This window comes from Callorhinchus milii, unplaced genomic scaffold (genome assembly GCF_018977255.1).
Source record: "Callorhinchus milii isolate IMCB2004 unplaced genomic scaffold, IMCB_Cmil_1.0 Scaffold5, whole genome shotgun sequence".
In the NCBI taxonomy this organism is placed as follows: domain Eukaryota; kingdom Metazoa; phylum Chordata; class Chondrichthyes; order Chimaeriformes; family Callorhinchidae; genus Callorhinchus; species Callorhinchus milii.
Window position 1 is genome coordinate 24,078,246 of NW_024704746.1, and position 17,810 is coordinate 24,096,055.

Sequence of the window (17,810 nt, forward strand, 5' to 3'; positions counted from 1 at the left end):
CCGCCCCCTCGCGCCCTGTCAGACCAACCGTCACCTCCCCCGCCCCGCCCCCCTCGCCCTGTCACACCAACCGTCACCTCCCCCGCCCCGCCCCCCTCGCGCCCTGTCACACCAACCGTCACCTCCCCCGCCCCGCCCCCCTCGCCCTGTCACACCAACCGTCACCTCCCCCGCCCCGCCCCCTCGCCCTGTCAGACCAACCGTCACCCCGGTGACGTCCCACGCCGCGCGCCTCGGCTCGGCTCAGCCAATGAACGTTGGGCGTTTTCAGATCACGAGTCCACAACCTCTTACGTGACAGCCTCCCCCCCCCTCCCCGCGCCGCCCCCTCACGCACCGCCACCGCCACCTCCCGCCTCTTCAGGAAGAGGATCGACTGCGGCCTGTGGCCGGGGGGGGAATGCGGGGCAGCGGCCGGGACAGGGCTCGAGGCGGGTGTCGGGGGGCAAAACAACAACGGGAATCAAAGGGTATTTTGACGCGAGTCTGACAGGGGAGCGGCCCAGTCGGCTCCAGGGCTCCGACTTTGTGACGGGAAAACAAAAGGCCCCGCCCCCGCCAGGAGGTTAGTGGTGTGTGTGTGTGTGTGTGGGGGAACCGATCTGCTTCAGGGACCCCGACCGCCGGCACAGACGAGACACGTTCGTCAAGAGCCTCCTCTGCCCACACGGAGAGGTGACTGACCGACCGCCCGACTCTCTGACCATTCATTCCTCTGCAAATATAGCAGCAAAACCTGATGAACTACCAATGGTGACTGTAATCCCGGCATTGATGGGATACAACAACAACAACAACAACAAGATTCCATTTATAAAGCGCCTTTCACGTCAGGAGGACGTCCCAAAGCGCTGTACAGTTGGGTCAGGACCCGAGCATTGGGGGGGAAATGGTCAGGGTGAGGGGAGGGGAGGGAGGGAGCGAGGAGGGGGGGAATGGTCAGGGTGAGGGGAGGGGAGGGAGGGAGCGAGGAGGGGTAGAGAGGCGAGAGCGGAGCTGAAGGCTGAAGGTCAAAGAGAAAGGTCTTGAGACCGGCCTTGAAGGAGGAAAGGGAGGAAGCGGCGAAGGCACTGGGGATGGAGTTCCAGAGCCTCGGGGCTGAGAGGCTGAAGGCCGACCACCGATGGTAGGGCGATTGGGGCGGAGGATGTGGAGCAGACCGGAGCCAGAGGAACGGAGGGTACGGGCAGGTAGGTGGGGGATAGTAGGTTGGAGAGGTAGGAGGGAGCGAGGCCGTGAATGGCCTTGTAGGTGAGGATGAGGATCTTGAAATCAATCCTCTGGGGGATGGGGAGCCAGTGGAGGCGAGCGAGGGTGGGAGTGATGTGATCGCGAAGCCTGGTGTGGGACAGTACACGAGCTGCAGAGTTCTGAATGACCTGCAGTGTGGAGGGAAGGCCGGGAAGGCCGGCGAGGAGAGAGTTCCCATAGTCCAGCCTTGAGGTGACAAAGGCGTGAACCAGGGTTTCAGCCGCGTGAGGGGTGAGGTAGTGCCGTAGTCTGGCGATGTTCCGGAGGTGATGGAAGGCGGTGCCAGTTGTAGTGCGGTTGTGAGGGCGAAAGGACAGCTCAGGGTCGAACAAAACGCCGAGGTTCCTGACTGGCTTTGAGAGGTGGAGAGTGCAGCCTTGGATGCTGATGGTGTCAGCGCCTGAGGTGCGGAGGCGCAACTGCAACTCGCGCAGCGCCCGCCAGGCAGGGCGGCGCCTCAGAGCGCTCAACCATGGAGCCTGACTCCCAGCCGGAGGTGGGGGGGGAGGGGAGGAGGTGGCCGTGAGCACAGTTCAAGCAGGAAAGGCTTCAGGCGGGACTTGGGGGAGAGGAGAGAGGGGGCAAGGCGGAGGGGTTGGGGTGGGGGGAGGGGTTGGGGTGGGGGGAGGGGTTCCAGAGTTTTGGGGTGTAGATGGTGGGCGGGGGGGGGGGGTGCGAGGGGACGAGCAGGAGCCGGTGCCAGTCGAGCGGCGGCGCTGACCGGGTGGTGGGTTGGGGAGTGAGGTGCCTTACGTAGGGCCTTATCACGTCGTCGAGACGACTCAAAAGCGTTTCACAGGATGTACTGTAAAGGGAATTTGTGGGCGGAAATATTGGCATCGAAGTGGAAGTGCAAGGAAGAAGACTGTGAACTGCTGCTGTGCAGTGTGGAGCCTGGGCTCAATCTGCACCTCCCTCACTGCATACCGTTATATATGCGAGTAACTTAGCTCTCCGCTGGACGGAGACGCGCACGCAACGCTGCAGATTGCAGACAGGATCGGGGTTCAGATCATTGTGTAACCCGAGAGAGCGAAGCTCCGGTCTACTGGTGTCATTCGTCTAAGGCCTTAACAATCAATGTTCCTGCTCTTGTCACAGCCTCAACCCTGTTGTGTACTTTGTATAATTTGTACAGATAAAGAGTTTTTCTTGCATGTTAGCAGATAGCAGGCTGCTACGATTCAGTTATACCGTTTACACTGGAGGTCCGTGGCTCTGTGGAGTTCTGTAACTTAGTGGTTAGAGCACTCGTCTCGAAAGTGAGAGGACCTGGATCCAATTCCCTGGCAGGTGAAACGTTGGACATGTTGCCTTACTCCACATACCTCTGTTTACCGAGCAGTAAGTAGGAACCCAGTTGTTAGTTGATTGGCGGATCGCTTTTCCTGAGGCAGTAACCCCTTCAAAACAAAAATCAATTTAAAAAAAAGTAATAATTTGGTCACTCAATCCATGACTGTTTGTGAGACACTGCTGTGCACAATTGGCTGCCGGGTTTCACCACAAAGTATTCACTTTACAGTGTATCCTGTGAAGCGCTTTGTGACGTCTCAAAGACGTGATAAGGCACTATGTCAAATGCAAGGATTATTATTGTTGTTATCCTGCGGCAGGCAGACCAGTAAATGCACAAATTGCTATAGGATGGCATGTGTATGATAAAAGTTGCAATTATAGCAATTGATGATATGAAAATATTTTTCGTTATTCCTATTACTTCACATAGATTCTTCTTGTGTTATGAAATTGTTGTTTAAAACTGAAAATTAGAATTGAAGTCTTCAGGAGGGGAAAATAATCCTTAGAAATTAGAACATTGTATGCATTTTGTCAATTTCAGACCAGAATGAATCCTGAAAATCCTCACTATACCCTGGGAAGAATCAGGTTTCTGATCGAGTGTATTGATTGCTTCAGGAACAGCAAGTCTTTACCAGAAGCACTGTGTTATGTCCCCAAAGAGGTCTTGTACAAGTTTTGGAAGGACTCCACCTTTTCAAACGCTCCTCCAGGGCGATCTCAGTACATTGTTTCAGTCTGGCAACTTGCCTCCCAACTTCAACGCAAGAAACTCTTTGACATTGAGTCAAAGCGAGGAACCTGTATTAAAGCCACTGGGGAAGAATACTGCAATACCCACGGCCTCTGGGTAAAGCTAAATCGGGTAAGGATCATAAGTATAAAATGTATTTTAATTCTGATGTATCCTTAACCCTAACATAAAATTTTCTGGTAATCAATTGGAAATGACTATAAAGCAGTTGATTCCAACTGAAATCGCTTCAGCTCTCTTGTATTGTTTGATGAACTGTTTATTTTAGAATATTTTCATTAATTTAGTAACNTTTTGTGGTGTCAGTGGCTGTCAATATTAATGTAAACGGTCAAAAGGCATGAAACTAACACCATTTTGCTGGTGGACATGGCAATGAACCAATGAGTAGACTGGATTTCTGTTGCTGACTGATCAATGGACTGAAGTTAGGGCTGCACTGGTCTGTATGAATCTGCTACACTCAATAAATAAATGTAAATAAATGTGCTGAACCATTAGGAAGCTCTGAAAATTGTGGGGACACGTCACTCGCAAATAGAAAAGTATCCGGAGGTCAGTTGTGAGAGTTCACACTTGATTGCAGTTGTTTTACTGCTTATTAAGTTGAGGGCCTCCTGACGTGAAAAGTGCTATACAAATGTAATTTGTTGTTGTTGATGCATCTCAGGAGCAGGAAATTCAACATTTCTTTTAGTACTTAGGGTCAGTTTTAGGGTCTCGTACAAGTCATGTATGGCACAGATACAAGGCAGGGTGTAACCCCTAATCTGAACCAGCAATATGCCTTAACCTTTGCCCATCACCACAGCACCATCCACTAGACAAATATGACAATCCTCACATCAGCTGTTACTGTATATTCTGAAAAAGAGGGTCAAATGCGTTCTGGTTAGTTTTGTATCTCCAATAAGAATTTGGTTGAAACAACCCTTATTTTACTTTTCAGTCTGTGGGTATGTGTGGTAGGAGGGGGCTGGAGGTAAACATTCCCATCAGTTTAATCAGGAATTAACTGTTTTATTTCCTTAGGAACAAATCCAAGAGTACAACAGCAGCTGTGAGAGTACAGAGGGCTGGATTCTTCTGTGTAAACAGCCTGAAGGAGGTGAACGTCTGGTCCCAGTGGAAACACCTGAAAGACTACAAAGACAGCAACAGCTTTTTGGCTATGATTACAAACCCTGTAAAAGGTAGACTAACTGTTTTCTATAATCACAGGTGCTCGGCTCTGGGATTAAAGTTTTCTGGCTGGTAGCTGTAAGGGTCCTATGTGAAATGTTCAGTCCACTTCCTTAATAAGTGTAGGTTCATACCCTTTATATGGCAATGTCACTCAGAGGTGTTACTTAATGACTGACATGGAAAATATAAAACTTCACACAATAGAGGAGAGGGGCTGAGGCATGTAATTTGGGTAGAGTGGATGTTGTGATGTATCTGACCAGATGTTGATTTTGATGCTAAAATGGGAGTGTTTCATTTACCAACACTTAATTTTTTTGTACCATTAGTATCACTAGGCATATTAAAAATGACAGAATTATGATCAACATTCTTCCTCTGCACTTTTGTGAATAATAATAATCCTTGCATTTGATATTGCATCTTGTGGAGTCCTGTAGCTCAGTGGTTAGAGCACTCGCTTTGCAAGCGAGAGACCTGAGTTCAATTCCAGGCAGAGGGCGAAACCTTGGGCAAGTTTCCTTACTCCACACAGAGCCTAATAATAATCCCTCCAAAACCAAAAACAATAATAAATTGGTCATTTTCAATCTACGAGTGTTTGTGGGACATTGCTGTGCGCAATTGGCTGCCGCGTTCGCCCACAAATATACAGTCAATTCACTTTACAGTATATTCTGTGAAGCGCTTTGGGACGTCCTCCCGACGTGAAAAGCGCTATATCAAATGCAAGGATTATTATTATTATTATTATTATATCACGGCATTGAAAAGTCACAAAGCCTTCACAGAATTTCCTGGATGTGTAGTGTGAGTTTAGAGGCTAACAAATGATGAAGTGTGAATGTGCAAGCTAATTAAATCTACCCCACAATTTAGAGAGCATGTTACAATCCAGATGCATTTAAGGAAGTATTTAATCTGTGACCTTTTGTAACTGAATTATTTTTGAAATCTTCCTGTTCTCTTTCTCTACTATTGCTTTTTGTCTGATACAGTGATCAGATTTTTATTAGTTTTCCACTACAATTGGGTGAAGAGGGAGATAAGCCAATGAACATTTTTTGTACGCTTGTGAAAAAGATAAATGTGACAGATAGACCTTTCTTACTGTATTAAGCACAATAATGACATCTAGTGGTAGAAAATGAGTACCGTTGTTTGTACTCTGTGTGTGTTGTGAGGTTTTCTTTGTATCCATTACCACCATCGCAAGAGGAATCTTATACATTCACTAAATACTGAACTCCATGATAACCAATATGACCAGAGGTGTCTATATTTTTGATTTAGGTGGGAGCAGGTGGTTGATGTGCAATATTCATTACATCTCGGTGCTAAACCTAAAGTGGCTGACAGGGATCAGGATGCGGTACAGAAGCTCAGGTGGGATTGTGGTTTTTAATTTTGTGTCAATTTCATTTATCTCTGTATAACAAGTAATGGAAGTGAGATAGTAAAATAAAGTACATTTTTGGTGATTCCGTGTTTTAGAATGGTGGAAAAGAGATCTGCACTGTGAGTGATAGATTTTATTGTGAGACCTTAAATGCTGAGCTTTGGATCTCACCATGCTGATTGTGCTGATATGAAGAATTGCTGAGAAGAGATTGACGGCTTGTCCGAAGAGAAAGAAGAACTTCAGCTGTCTCTTGCAGATCTCCTGGTGTCTGGGGAAACCCTAGAAAGGAGAATAATGAGAAATGCAAAGGATGAAATGAACACTTTTGCTGAAGGGCAAATGGTATTTTTGCCACACTGAATTGAAGCTCCTCTGAAATGTCCTCCTCCCAGAAATTTTTAGAACCATAGAAATTTACAACACAGAAGAAGGCCATTTGGCCAAACGTGTGTGCTGGGTCTTCTAAGAGCTTTGCTTAAGTTGAAAGATTCGTAGCACCCTGGTAATTGATTGAGGTTTTGACTATTATATCTCTTGTTGAATGCAGGTATGTTCCTCCCACTTGGACTTTTGAATGTGATGAAGACTTGGTGCATTACTTCTATGATCGCATAGGGAAGGAAGACGAAAACTTGGGCAGTGTCAAGCATTTAGTAGACAGCGTTGATGTCTCCTCTTTCTCTGTAAGTTATTCACATTACTTTCAGAAGTAAGCTATGTTGCCAATTCAACAGTTCTCTTTTCTTACTTGCAACTACAGTACTTGAAATGAAACTGTTTTTTCCCCAAACATTTGTTTTACTTAACAGGATGAAGCCAACGTATGGTGTTTGACGGATGGAGACAATGACACCTTCTGGGAGAGTGAGGGGAACCAGGGCCACCACTGGATTCGATTGTACATGAAGAAAGGCACCATCGTAAAGTAAGACGACATTCGCCCCTTAAATTGCCCTCTTGTGGAATCCCTCAAGAAAAAAATAAATAAATTGGTCACTTCAATCCACAACTGGATTGATAAACCTCCTTTATACAGGTCAGAACCAGTACTTAAGCAGATATTCAATATGTCAGGAACTTGTATCATTTCCAGGAGAAAATAATAATAATAATCCTTGCATTTGAAATAGCACTTTTCACGTCTTCTAGACGTCACAAAGCGCTTCACACAATATGCTGTAAAATGAATTGACTGTGTATTTGTGGGCGAAGCGAGTGCTCTAACCACTGAGCTCAGGACTCCACATGATGGTACTTACCTGTGTCAGTACCAATGTCGATTTTTTAAAAAAAAAACGCAGAAAATGCCCTTCCTACCAGATAATACAAGAAATGTATTTCTCATTATAGAATTTGAAGAATTCTTGCCAAATGAGGACATGAACTTAATGTTAATTTATTCATATGCGACTTTTTCTCCACATCTTGAGAGAAAATATTCAGCTTAATAAATTTGGCCATATTTGGACATTCTGAGATGAAAGTGTAGTCTAGTAGTGTAATTAACTAAATTAACTACTTTATCCTTTGCAGAAAGCTTTTTCTTACAGTAGATGCAACAGATGACAATTACATGCCGAAAAAAGTCCATGTGTATGGTGGTGACCGAGAGAATTTGAAAAAGCTGACTGACCTAATTGTTGATGAGTAAGTAATGACCTTGGGTTTTAATGCACGTCGGAAGAGAAAGTCCCACTAGCCTTTCTTTAAAAAACTGTTCTATTAGAGTAAGTAAAATTCTAGTCATTTTTTCAGTATTACTGAGAAATATTCCTGATTAAAGCATTAACTTCCTGTCCTGACCCTGTGTGCTTCTCTATTTTGTTGTCCTTTTGGTAATCTCTTTGTCAGATAGTTTTTGCTGTTTGTTGCAATAATATAGTTATTGTAACTTTCATGTATTATATCTTATCACTCGTTATAGTATTGCTATTGTCTCTTTGTACACAAGTTTATTGTATTTTATCCACATATCTCTTATCTCATGGGATTATGCTAAGTAAGAGAATAGTAGATTTTAATTGTAATATCCTATCTTCTATTTTAGAGATCTTGTGTCTTTTTCAGTTTTGGCTCGCTAGTTCATTCGCCTGCAAAATGTTATCAGAGTGGACTGCTGAGGTTTCACAGCAATAACAAATTGGAAACCACAGAACACTTGTTGCGATTGTCTTAACAGCTGGAACATTGTTTTCTATTCCAGGACTTTAGTCGGTGACCTCTGTGTTCTAGAAGACATGATGGTGCACATTCCTATCATTGAAGTACGCATTATGGAATGTGTGGGTAAGTCATCCAATGCATTTGATTTAGCACCTTTCACGTCAGGAAGATAATAATAATAATCCTTGCATTTGATTTAGAGCCTTATCATGTCTTTGAGATGTTTCAAAGCGCTTCACAGAATATACTGTGAATTGACTGTATTTTGTGGTCAAAAAGTGTTTCACAGGATTTATCGTTAATTGCAGTGACTGTATTTGTTGGCGAACTACTACTAACTTGGTGGGGAAGAGGAGACAACCAACATATGATGGGGCTAAGGAACAGACCTTCTGTGCACTTTCGATAAGAGAGATTGGCAGAAAATGCATGGTGGCAGCTCGCACCATTGTTTTACATGAAGTGCAATAATATCTAGATTATATGAAATGGGTGCACTTCTTTGTCTTCACTTTTTGTTAACAGATGGAGGTATAGATGTACGAATTCATGGTCTCAAGATAAAATCTTCCAGAGAAAGAGATTTGGGGTTAAACGTGGATATGTTTCAAGCAACAAACCTGGTTCGTTATCCACGCCTCGAGGGCAATGAACCAGATGTGCTGTACAGGAGGGCAGTGGTGATTCACAGGTTGGGATTTACATTCCAGATTCCTTAAATAAGAATGCATATTCATTTTTTTTCAACAATTAATTTACAAAGCTTTGTATTAGTAATTGAAATAGTGATAGAAATTCACCTGTTGCAGAAAACCTCACAAATAACCACTACTCATTCATTATATCCATTTCGGAATGCAAGGAAACCTCATTAGATATATGTTAGCTTGCTCAGTTGCTTGGAAGCATTCTCGCCTCGAGTCAGAGGGTTGTTGGCTCTAGCTCCAAGTAAGATCATTGGACTCCCAAGTCTAGATTGACCATTTAAACATTTTAATATTTTTTTTAAGATTTCTTAAGATCCTGGACAATCTGCTTCACCATCTGGTGCCAGCCTGGGATCACACAGTTGGAACATTCAGTCACGTGAAGGTGAGCCATTTCAATAATTTGCTGGCCGTGAGGGAGTGCATTGTTTCTTTACAACATCCCCACCACCCCCCATGTGACTAATTCGATGAACCTACAAATTGCTAAACAAATTTTATTTTGTGTGTTTTTTTCAGTATATTAAGCAGTTCCTCCTGCTGTCAAAGCGCCGCACAGCCCTCATCGCTCAGAGTCTGAAAGACTCAGAAACCAGCAAGCCCAACTTCATGCCCAAACTCTACATCAATCGCAGAGTGGCCATGGAGCACCGAAACAACCCTTCCCTTGACTCCACTAACAAGAGTGCTGTGTTCACGCAGGTGTGTCCACCTTAAATAATCTAAAGCACTTTTTTAAATTAGGTACAGGATTTCTGACAGTTTAAAAATTGAGACTTCTGTTAAGCAGTTGAGACAGCTGGTTAGTAACATTAGAAGTTCCAAACCGCAGTGGTCAGTTAATCCTTCCAAGCTACCGTCTAACTTCCAAAAATATTATTTTCGCATAACTATCTAATACCTGCAAATACTTTTATTTTCTAGTTTGCTTTGGCTTGGTTGGCTGTTATTGTTAGCTGCTTTCTAGAGCTTCCAGGTGATGCCATTGTCTGTGTTGAGTTAGCTGGTCCCAGCTCTGGTGACAGAGTCGGTGCTAGCTTACATCACGTGTCTGTCGGTATGTTCCTGATTGTTATCCTATCTGTGTCCTGCTTGCTTCTGTGTGTGGAGACATGTTTAGAGTTTGATAACATATTTGGTTTGAGAGCTTATCCCATAAATTTCAATTGTTGTGAAAAGGAATGCATACTTTGAGAAACAAAGTTAAAATTCCATGTCAATCATTGTATTTTTTTTTCAGATGTTTGAAGGTTTGAAGCCTTCAGATAAGTATGAGAAACCCTTGGACTACAGGTAATGTTGGAAACAGGAAAAAGTACTGAGCACCAGGCTGACAATGTGAATAGCACTGATCAGTGATTAATAGTTAAATGCATTAGTTGTTTTTCTTGAATAGTCATTTTCCCATGGTAACAGTGGCTAATTGTGCATTGTAATGAGTTGCTGCTTATAAAATCAATATTTGTTTCCTCATATAGACACTCTATAATCATAAAGCTCATCAATATTTTTGGCTTCATTTTTTCTCACACTTATTGTAATCAAAGTTAGCCTGCATTTGACTTGTATTTGTTAAAAATATATTCACACTTCCCATCACTTATTTTTCTCTCTCTCTCCCTCTTTGGTTTCTCCCACTCTGGGAGATGGGCCTGCTACAATAATGATCTTGTATATCTGTAATATTTCTTATCTGTAGGTGGCCAGCACGCTATGATCAATGGTGGGAATGCAAATTTATATCGGAAGGAATCATCGACCAAGGTAAGCTTATTGTTTGTGAATTGGTAATATTGTATTAAACTTTTTCGCTTAGTAGGAAACAACAACAACAACAACAACAAGATTCCATTTATAGAGCGCCTTTCACGTCAGGAGGACGTCCCAAGGCGCTGCACAGTTGGGTCATGACCGAGCAGCAGGGGGGGAAATGGTCAGGGTGAGGGGAGGGAAGGGAGGGAGAGAGGAGGGGGGAAATGGTCAGGGTGAGGGGAGGGAAGGGAGGGAGCGAGGAGGAGGAAGAGAGTCGAGAGGAAAGCAGGTCAAGGGAAGCCAGAAGATAGCTGCTACTGTTTCACCTGCCAGATTGACCATGATTAACCTTATCCGGTGGATGTCCTTCCCACCTCACATCACAATTAGTTCAAACATTTGAACACTGAACTTGAAATCAGCACGAGACTTTAGATCATAAAGTTCTTGGAACATTTGAATCCCATTGGATCCACTCAGCCCTTCACTTGTTTGGGTGCTATCTCTTAAACAAAGCATCATTCTTTTGGTGTGGTAAGAAGGGTCTCTGGAGTTGAAGTGACTCATAGAGGATATGTATCTGGGAAAGCCAGGTGGGTCCATATAATCCAAAGCATTGTTCATGATTGAACAGCCGGCAGCACATTAGTGAGAAATTGAGGTAAAGACTTTCCAAAAATCTAATGTCCAAATCTATAAGGACAAGTACCATCAAATTTTATCCGCGTTTTGTATTGTCATACTGCTGTTATCATTGCTCATACCCCATGATTTAGGTGTTTGTGAGGTAGGAAGTGGTGGAAAGGGTTGGGTGGATTTAGGATTTATAGTTAATGATATAAACTCATTTAATTTATTCCAACTTTCTTTACCCTATCACCAGGTGGTGGATTCCGAGACAGCCTCTCTGACATCTCTGAAGAACTATGTCCGAGTTCTGCAGAGAGTCCTGTACCTTTGCCATTTTTTGTCCGCACGTCTAATCAGGTATGTTGAAAAGGTGGCCAGGCATCCCTAGTAGACAACAACAAATGACATTTGTATATGTGTGCATAGTGCCTTTCACGTTGGGAGAATGGCCCAAGGCACAGACACCAACTCATTCAGGGGTACAGTTTCTTTTGTAGTATCAGTTGTTTTATATTTCACCCAAATGATCATTTTCATCTGTGAGCTTGGCCAGGATGTTGAATGTGGTACAATATTCTAACTGGAAAAGGCTTCACTGACTCTCCTTTCAATCCCCTTCCAGGGTAACAGCACTGGAGAAGCCCGGGACATGTACGTCCCAAATCCATCGTGCAGAGAGTTTGCCAAATACGAGTGGATCGGACAGTTGATGGGGGCTGCATTGCGAGGACGAGAACTTTTGGTAACTGATTTTCTTTTTAATCCGTAGAATTGAGAGCATGAGGAACCATAATTTATCACTCCAAGGATATATTCTGCCCACCCCAAACTCTTATCCATTACATCCTGCAGGAAGTCTCATTTTGATAGAGTTCTGGAAATGAGGCACTATCAATTATGGAATGGTAAAGCGTAAAGGGAAGATAAATGTTCACCATAATAATAATAATAATCCTTGGTGGCATTAAGGAAATTTTCATGTTCAACTAAGGGAGGGAAATGATGAGGGAATGTATGCAGAGTTTGGTCATTTCTTATCTTAATTTTCCTACAAGGACAAAAGCACATTGTGTATGTTTAACAGGTGCTGGCTCTACCTGGTATAGTGTGGAAACAACTGGCAGGGGAGGAGGTGAGATGGTCCAAGGACTTTCCTGCAGTCGACTCCGTTCTAGTGAGTATTATTGGTTATTTTTATACATGCCTGGAAATCCTTTTAATTAAAGGAATAAATTGAGTGGGGTGGGTGGGGGGAGAGAATCAGTTAGGGTTCTCACTCTACAGACTCGGGCTTGTGATACCTCCCACAATCTCAAAGCCTGCCAACAAATACTGTTAAGGATATGACGCGAATCACTTGGGAAAATTACTGGAATCTTAATCAAGTTGATGGGGGAGGATAAATAAGTTATTTTTAACTTGATTAAATCAAGAAATTCTTGACCTTAACTATTTGTGAGAGTGTTTCCAGCTCCCTTACAGTGATGTACCATTTGTTGCTGTCAGGCTGTAGATGGGTAGGAATGTGTACCTGGCTGCTCAGACTGCTGATGCTGCAGTTGGTGATTCTAACACAGTCGCAAGAGTACAAGTGCTGTAAATTTCTTACGTTAAACTAGCAGATTGTTCATGACAGAATTACAATATCTGTGATTCATATCACTAAAAATGGCAATCCTGGAATTGCTAATTTCATTTAAACAAAATAAACCAAGAGTACAGTAGACTTTCACCTTTGAGAACAAATTTCTATTTAAACTATCCCATTCCTGGCTTGCAGGTGAAGCTCTTGGAAGCGATGGAAACAATGGACAAGGAGACATACGAGTTTAAATTTGGGAATGAACTGACATACACGACTGTACTCAGTGACCATTCTGTAGTGGACCTAATTCCAGATGGCAGCAACGCCATAGTTCAGTATGAAGATCGTAAGGAGTTCATTCGGCTTGTACAGAAAGTAAGACTGGAAGAGAGCAAAGATCAGGTAATATGGGGTCCCGACATTGTTTGGTTAAAAGGAATTGTGTGTCTGAACAAGAGGTGGGGGTAAGGGATGAGATCCATAAATGTATGTCTGTTGAAAGCCAAGCTGGCAGGTGCATATGCCACGACAACGTTAAACTCCCGCTCATGTAGTTGCTAACAATGGCTGAGTTGAGCTCCCTAACTCCCTGTCAGAGAGAGAGCCTGCTGCACGGGTTGTGATTGTCATTCTTCCCACTTGCTGGATAGTGCAATCAGTACTGAGGGTGGTTCATGGAATATGTCTAAACTACTGAACCGAAGCAAAAAAAAATACATTTCCTTTTATTCTTTTAACACTTTACAACAGGATGGAACATCATTATTCTTATCAAATGAATACTTTTTGAAATGTCAATAGGTACAATGTTTGATTTGAAACTGTATGGTGTGTATATAGCTCTGGTAACCTTGGTATTGTGTTTCAATTTTCTGTTTACCTGCCGCAGATTCAGGGGATGAGAGCCGGCTTGCTGAAGGTGGTACCTCAGGCAGTGCTCGACTTGCTGACCTGGCAGGAGCTGGAGAAGAAAGTATGTGGTGACCCGGAGATTTCAGTGGAAGCCCTCAAACGTTTAAGTAAGTCTGCGTGTTCATTGAGCAGCTGCTTATGATCTAAGTTCTACAGCAATCGCTGCCAATTTTACTGGAAAGTACATTTTTCAATTGAAATTCCTAATGACCGGGGTAACTTTCTTGCCAAAGTAAAGTTCATCAACATTGTGTAGTTAACTCTTGTCAGTTGTTGTTATTCATTGTTTTCAGCTCGCTTTGAAGACCTGGAGCAGTCTGACACTCGAGTTAAATATCTTTGGGAAGCACTGACGAATTTTACTAATGGTAAGTGACATTACCACACACATTAAACCAGATTAACCAATGCTAAACCTTGGATTGAGGCATATTTGATCTGAAGATAGCATCAATTTAGTGGATAGGGGTACTTTTAGCCATTCCAAATTTCTAAGCTATTGTGTAACCTACCTCCTGACATTCAATGTGGCAGAAGGTATTGGAGTATTAATGGACTGTGATATCAAAATATACAGAACTCTTCTGAGGCAAATATTAATGCCACTTGAACTGTGTCAAGTAGACATCTAAACTTTGCTGGGCTCAAAATTAAATGGATTTAAAACATTAGTGAACTTTTCTATTCAGTATGGCAAAAAATTGACATAGAAATTGTAGGAATACATCTTCCTGACTTGATTTATGTATTCACATTCTATAGAGTTATCAGCACTTACAACTCAGGCACCAGCTTAGAACTATTTCAGTTCAACCCCCACCCCTTGCAAAAAGAGCAAAGATACTATCAACCACTACAGTACATTTCACTTCAGTTGCCTCAGAAATGATCGAATTCCAGTGATTTTTGTAATAAACCTGTTAGATGGGCCTGTGCTTTGTGATATTTATAGCTGTTACTTCAACCACATAACCGCTCTTTGCTCGTTGTTTTTATTGTTTCAGGTTAGAGGGTAATTTTTGGAGGGTAATTATTTCTGATTTATATTTCAGAGGATCGCAGTCGATTTCTGAGGTTTGTCACGGGCCGAAGCAGGCTTCCTGCCCCTATATTTATTTACCCAGATAAATCCGGGTAAGTGTTTGAGGATTTTAAATAGCAATTAACTTGCTAATGCACAACACTTACTAAACAGGGGATGGTAAGAGTCCTTTGCTTAATCCTTAAATGGAGCACAAAATAAATGCTGCATCTTGAATTTTGTACCTGCTCTAACCCACATAGTGTAGTTCCATTCCCTGGAACATAATTGCAGTTGTACCATAGAGTGGTTTTAATCTGAATCTTAGAAAGAAAATAACAGAGCAGCATTGGTGAAGCCAAGGAGCGGGTCTGCAGTTCCACTGTTGTAAAGTGACATGTTGCACAAGGAAATACCAAAGAGGAAAAATGGGTGGGATAGTAAGCTGCAGGTTCAAGACTGATTCCCGTGAACAAAGTTGGGTGCCTTGAAATTGGAAGATAAGTGGAAGGATGTGGTATTTCTCACTGAATCATGTGGCAATTTACATTTGCTTTTGACAGATCAGAGAAGACAGACGCTCTCCCAGAATCCTCTACGTGTTCCAGTACGTTATTTCTACCGAACTATTCCAGGTTAGATGTTGATATTTACAACCTCGTCTTTCTTTCCTTACTTCCAAACAGGCTGACTGGTTTTGGAGAAAGGTTTTACAGTTTCTGTCAGTCCTCCAGAACCTTCTTCAAAGACCTAAATATATATATCTTTACCTTGGTGTTTCTCCCAGCAATTCCAGTTTCAAACTCAGCTGTTTATTAAATCATTGGTATATCTAGCTTTCCACGGTATCATAATGATCTGATAGTAGAACCATATTTCAAATGCTTTGATCCTATTTTCTTCATGACCTTTCAATATCCAGCTCTCTGCTGTTTAAAGGTATTAGACCCACAGAATGTAAACTTCCTTCTCAATGTACTTATTCTTTATTCTCATTCTGCAGTGCAAAACTCTGTGAAGAAAAACTGCGATATGCAGCCTACAACTGCGTGGCTATAGACACAGACATGGTGCCCTGGGAGGAGTAATGTTTGTCATCTACTAACATCTTTTGTCAAAAAAATGACAATGAAACCGACTGAAAAGTCATGCCTACTTACTGCTGATTTATTTTTTTGCAAATGCCAGTTATTATAATAAAAATAATAAATAATCATTGAATTTGATATAACGCCTTATCACGTCTTCAAGATGTCGCAAAGCGTATCGCTGAATATACTATAAAGTGTAGTGATTGTACTTTGTGGGCGAAACGTTATAGGATTGAGAGAGGTCTCGTGTTATCTTTCCCATCTTTTGCTAATTCTTGGGTGATATAATTACAGCCATTCAACGTTTCCAATTCAAAATAAAAATATGTGTATATTGCATTTCAGATCCAAGTGCTTAATAAGAGAGAGTCATACCCTACGCCCCCTTTATCTTTTCCTTCAGAGCTGCTGATCCTGTACAGCAAGTTAACATTCTTGGGCTATGCCACTTTTTAGTAAAGTTCTTAGGTCAAACAATTCTCACCAGGGAGGGGAATGTGGGCCAGATTGTCCTGGCAGCTCTGAGCAGCTGGTTACAGATATATTGGCACCTCCTGAAGAGAAGATTGTGTGGCCAAAAAGCATGCAGTGAGTGGGTGGAATGGGAAGGAAATAATTAATTGAAATTACATTTATACCGACATTATTGAGTGGTTACTATCAGTGTACATATGCTTCATGTTGTGTTTCACTGAGAGGGATGGGGGCAGGGGGAAGACACTTATCTTTACAGCTTCGTATTTCCGATTAATGCAAGCATGCTTCAAGTGATATTGTGCTGTATTCATAAGAATGGACTTGATTGAAGTTGTGCAAATATCATACCCCAGAAGCAATAAACTTGCATTTTCTGGGCTGTGCTATGAGTCTTCTCGTACCCCAGAAAAAATACTTGATTTAAATTTTATTTCTGGCACAGTACGCAGTGCAGTCTAGCATTGCTATTTGGTGCATTCAGGTGTAGAGGTGCTTTATGACCCACAAGAGATTTGATTTTGCACTGGTTGTGGGTTCACTCTTGTTTGTAAAGAAAAAAAGTCCTTAATCATACAGCTATACAAACACTATATAGTCTTATACATTTGTGTTAAATATACACAGAGCCATTTCTGTGAAAACACCAGATGAAAATAAAACAATTTATAAAACCTCACTAGTTTTGTGGTGGTCCTCTTAATTGTGAATGCAATGGTGAACTAGTTACTACCATTTAGAGAAGAGAGTCCCAGTCTGATTGTTCCACTGCCATTTGAACACTTGGATTGCATCGCTGGGTGTTTTTTTGCTGACAGTAAGACCACTAGATGGAGCACTGCAATTGGTGGAGACCTCATCTCTACTCGTCTGGAGGTGATGATCCCTGTCCTTACATTTCTGTTGAAGTGTAAGGTGCCATAGAGGAGCAGTAATGGGAATGTGACTGAGAAAATATGCTATTGGTTTCATAACATCATCTGATAGAAGGTTCTGCTTGAAGGCTTAGTTGAGGAAGGGCGGGAGGGGCTCATGTGGAGCATAAACACCGGCAGAGACCAGTTGGGCCGAACGGACTGCTTCTGTGCTGTAGATTCTCGTCTGTTCTAATGTAAATCACATCCTGTGCTCATTTTATCCTTGCTGACCTCTGCTTCAGGTAGCAATAAGTGAAGGATGTCATTTGAGCTGAGCAATGTATGTACTGTAATAACATCTAAATCAGAATGTGAGATTTGGCGTAACAAAGACCCACAGATTCACAATAAGACGAGAGTTGCTGAAAACAAACAATCCTGAGAGGTTAAATGACATAGGTACATCTGGAAGCTATTTGTTGGTAGTTGGTATGATGTGTTTTTAAGATGTATATGGGGCCTTAAGACTGTCAGTATAAGCCAGTTTCTGCAGTTTTATTTAGGGTCACTACGTTTTGAATCTGAGAGGCCACAAAGCAATTAATGTAGGGCTTCCCCTGATGGCTCATTGTAAGTGCATCACATATTGTGGTATTAAGAATTACAATGGCGCTTTTCTGAGGTTTATGTTATAATAATAATAATCCTTGCATTTAGAATAGAG

The 17,810-nt window shown here is 42.4% G+C and overlaps 1 protein-coding gene across 1 annotated transcript; it reads left to right on the forward strand.

Annotated features, from left to right (window-relative positions):
• The first annotated feature begins 383 nt into the window (after positions 1-383).
• Positions 384-16,908, forward strand: hectd3 (HECT domain containing 3). Its single transcript, XM_007899938.2, has 22 exons — positions 384-565; positions 3,095-3,418; positions 4,340-4,500; positions 5,786-5,878; positions 6,442-6,577; positions 6,704-6,819; positions 7,428-7,541; positions 8,098-8,180; positions 8,583-8,748; positions 9,068-9,149; positions 9,284-9,466; positions 10,005-10,057; positions 10,464-10,528; positions 11,400-11,503; positions 11,769-11,888; positions 12,231-12,320; positions 12,927-13,133; positions 13,621-13,750; positions 13,937-14,011; positions 14,696-14,777; positions 15,228-15,299; positions 15,668-16,908. The coding sequence occupies exons 2-22, from the start codon at positions 3,101-3,103 to the stop codon at positions 15,750-15,752; spliced, it is 2,535 nt and encodes an 844-aa protein (XP_007898129.1). The 5' UTR covers positions 384-565; positions 3,095-3,100; the 3' UTR covers positions 15,753-16,908.
• Positions 16,909-17,810: the final 902 nt, after the last annotated feature.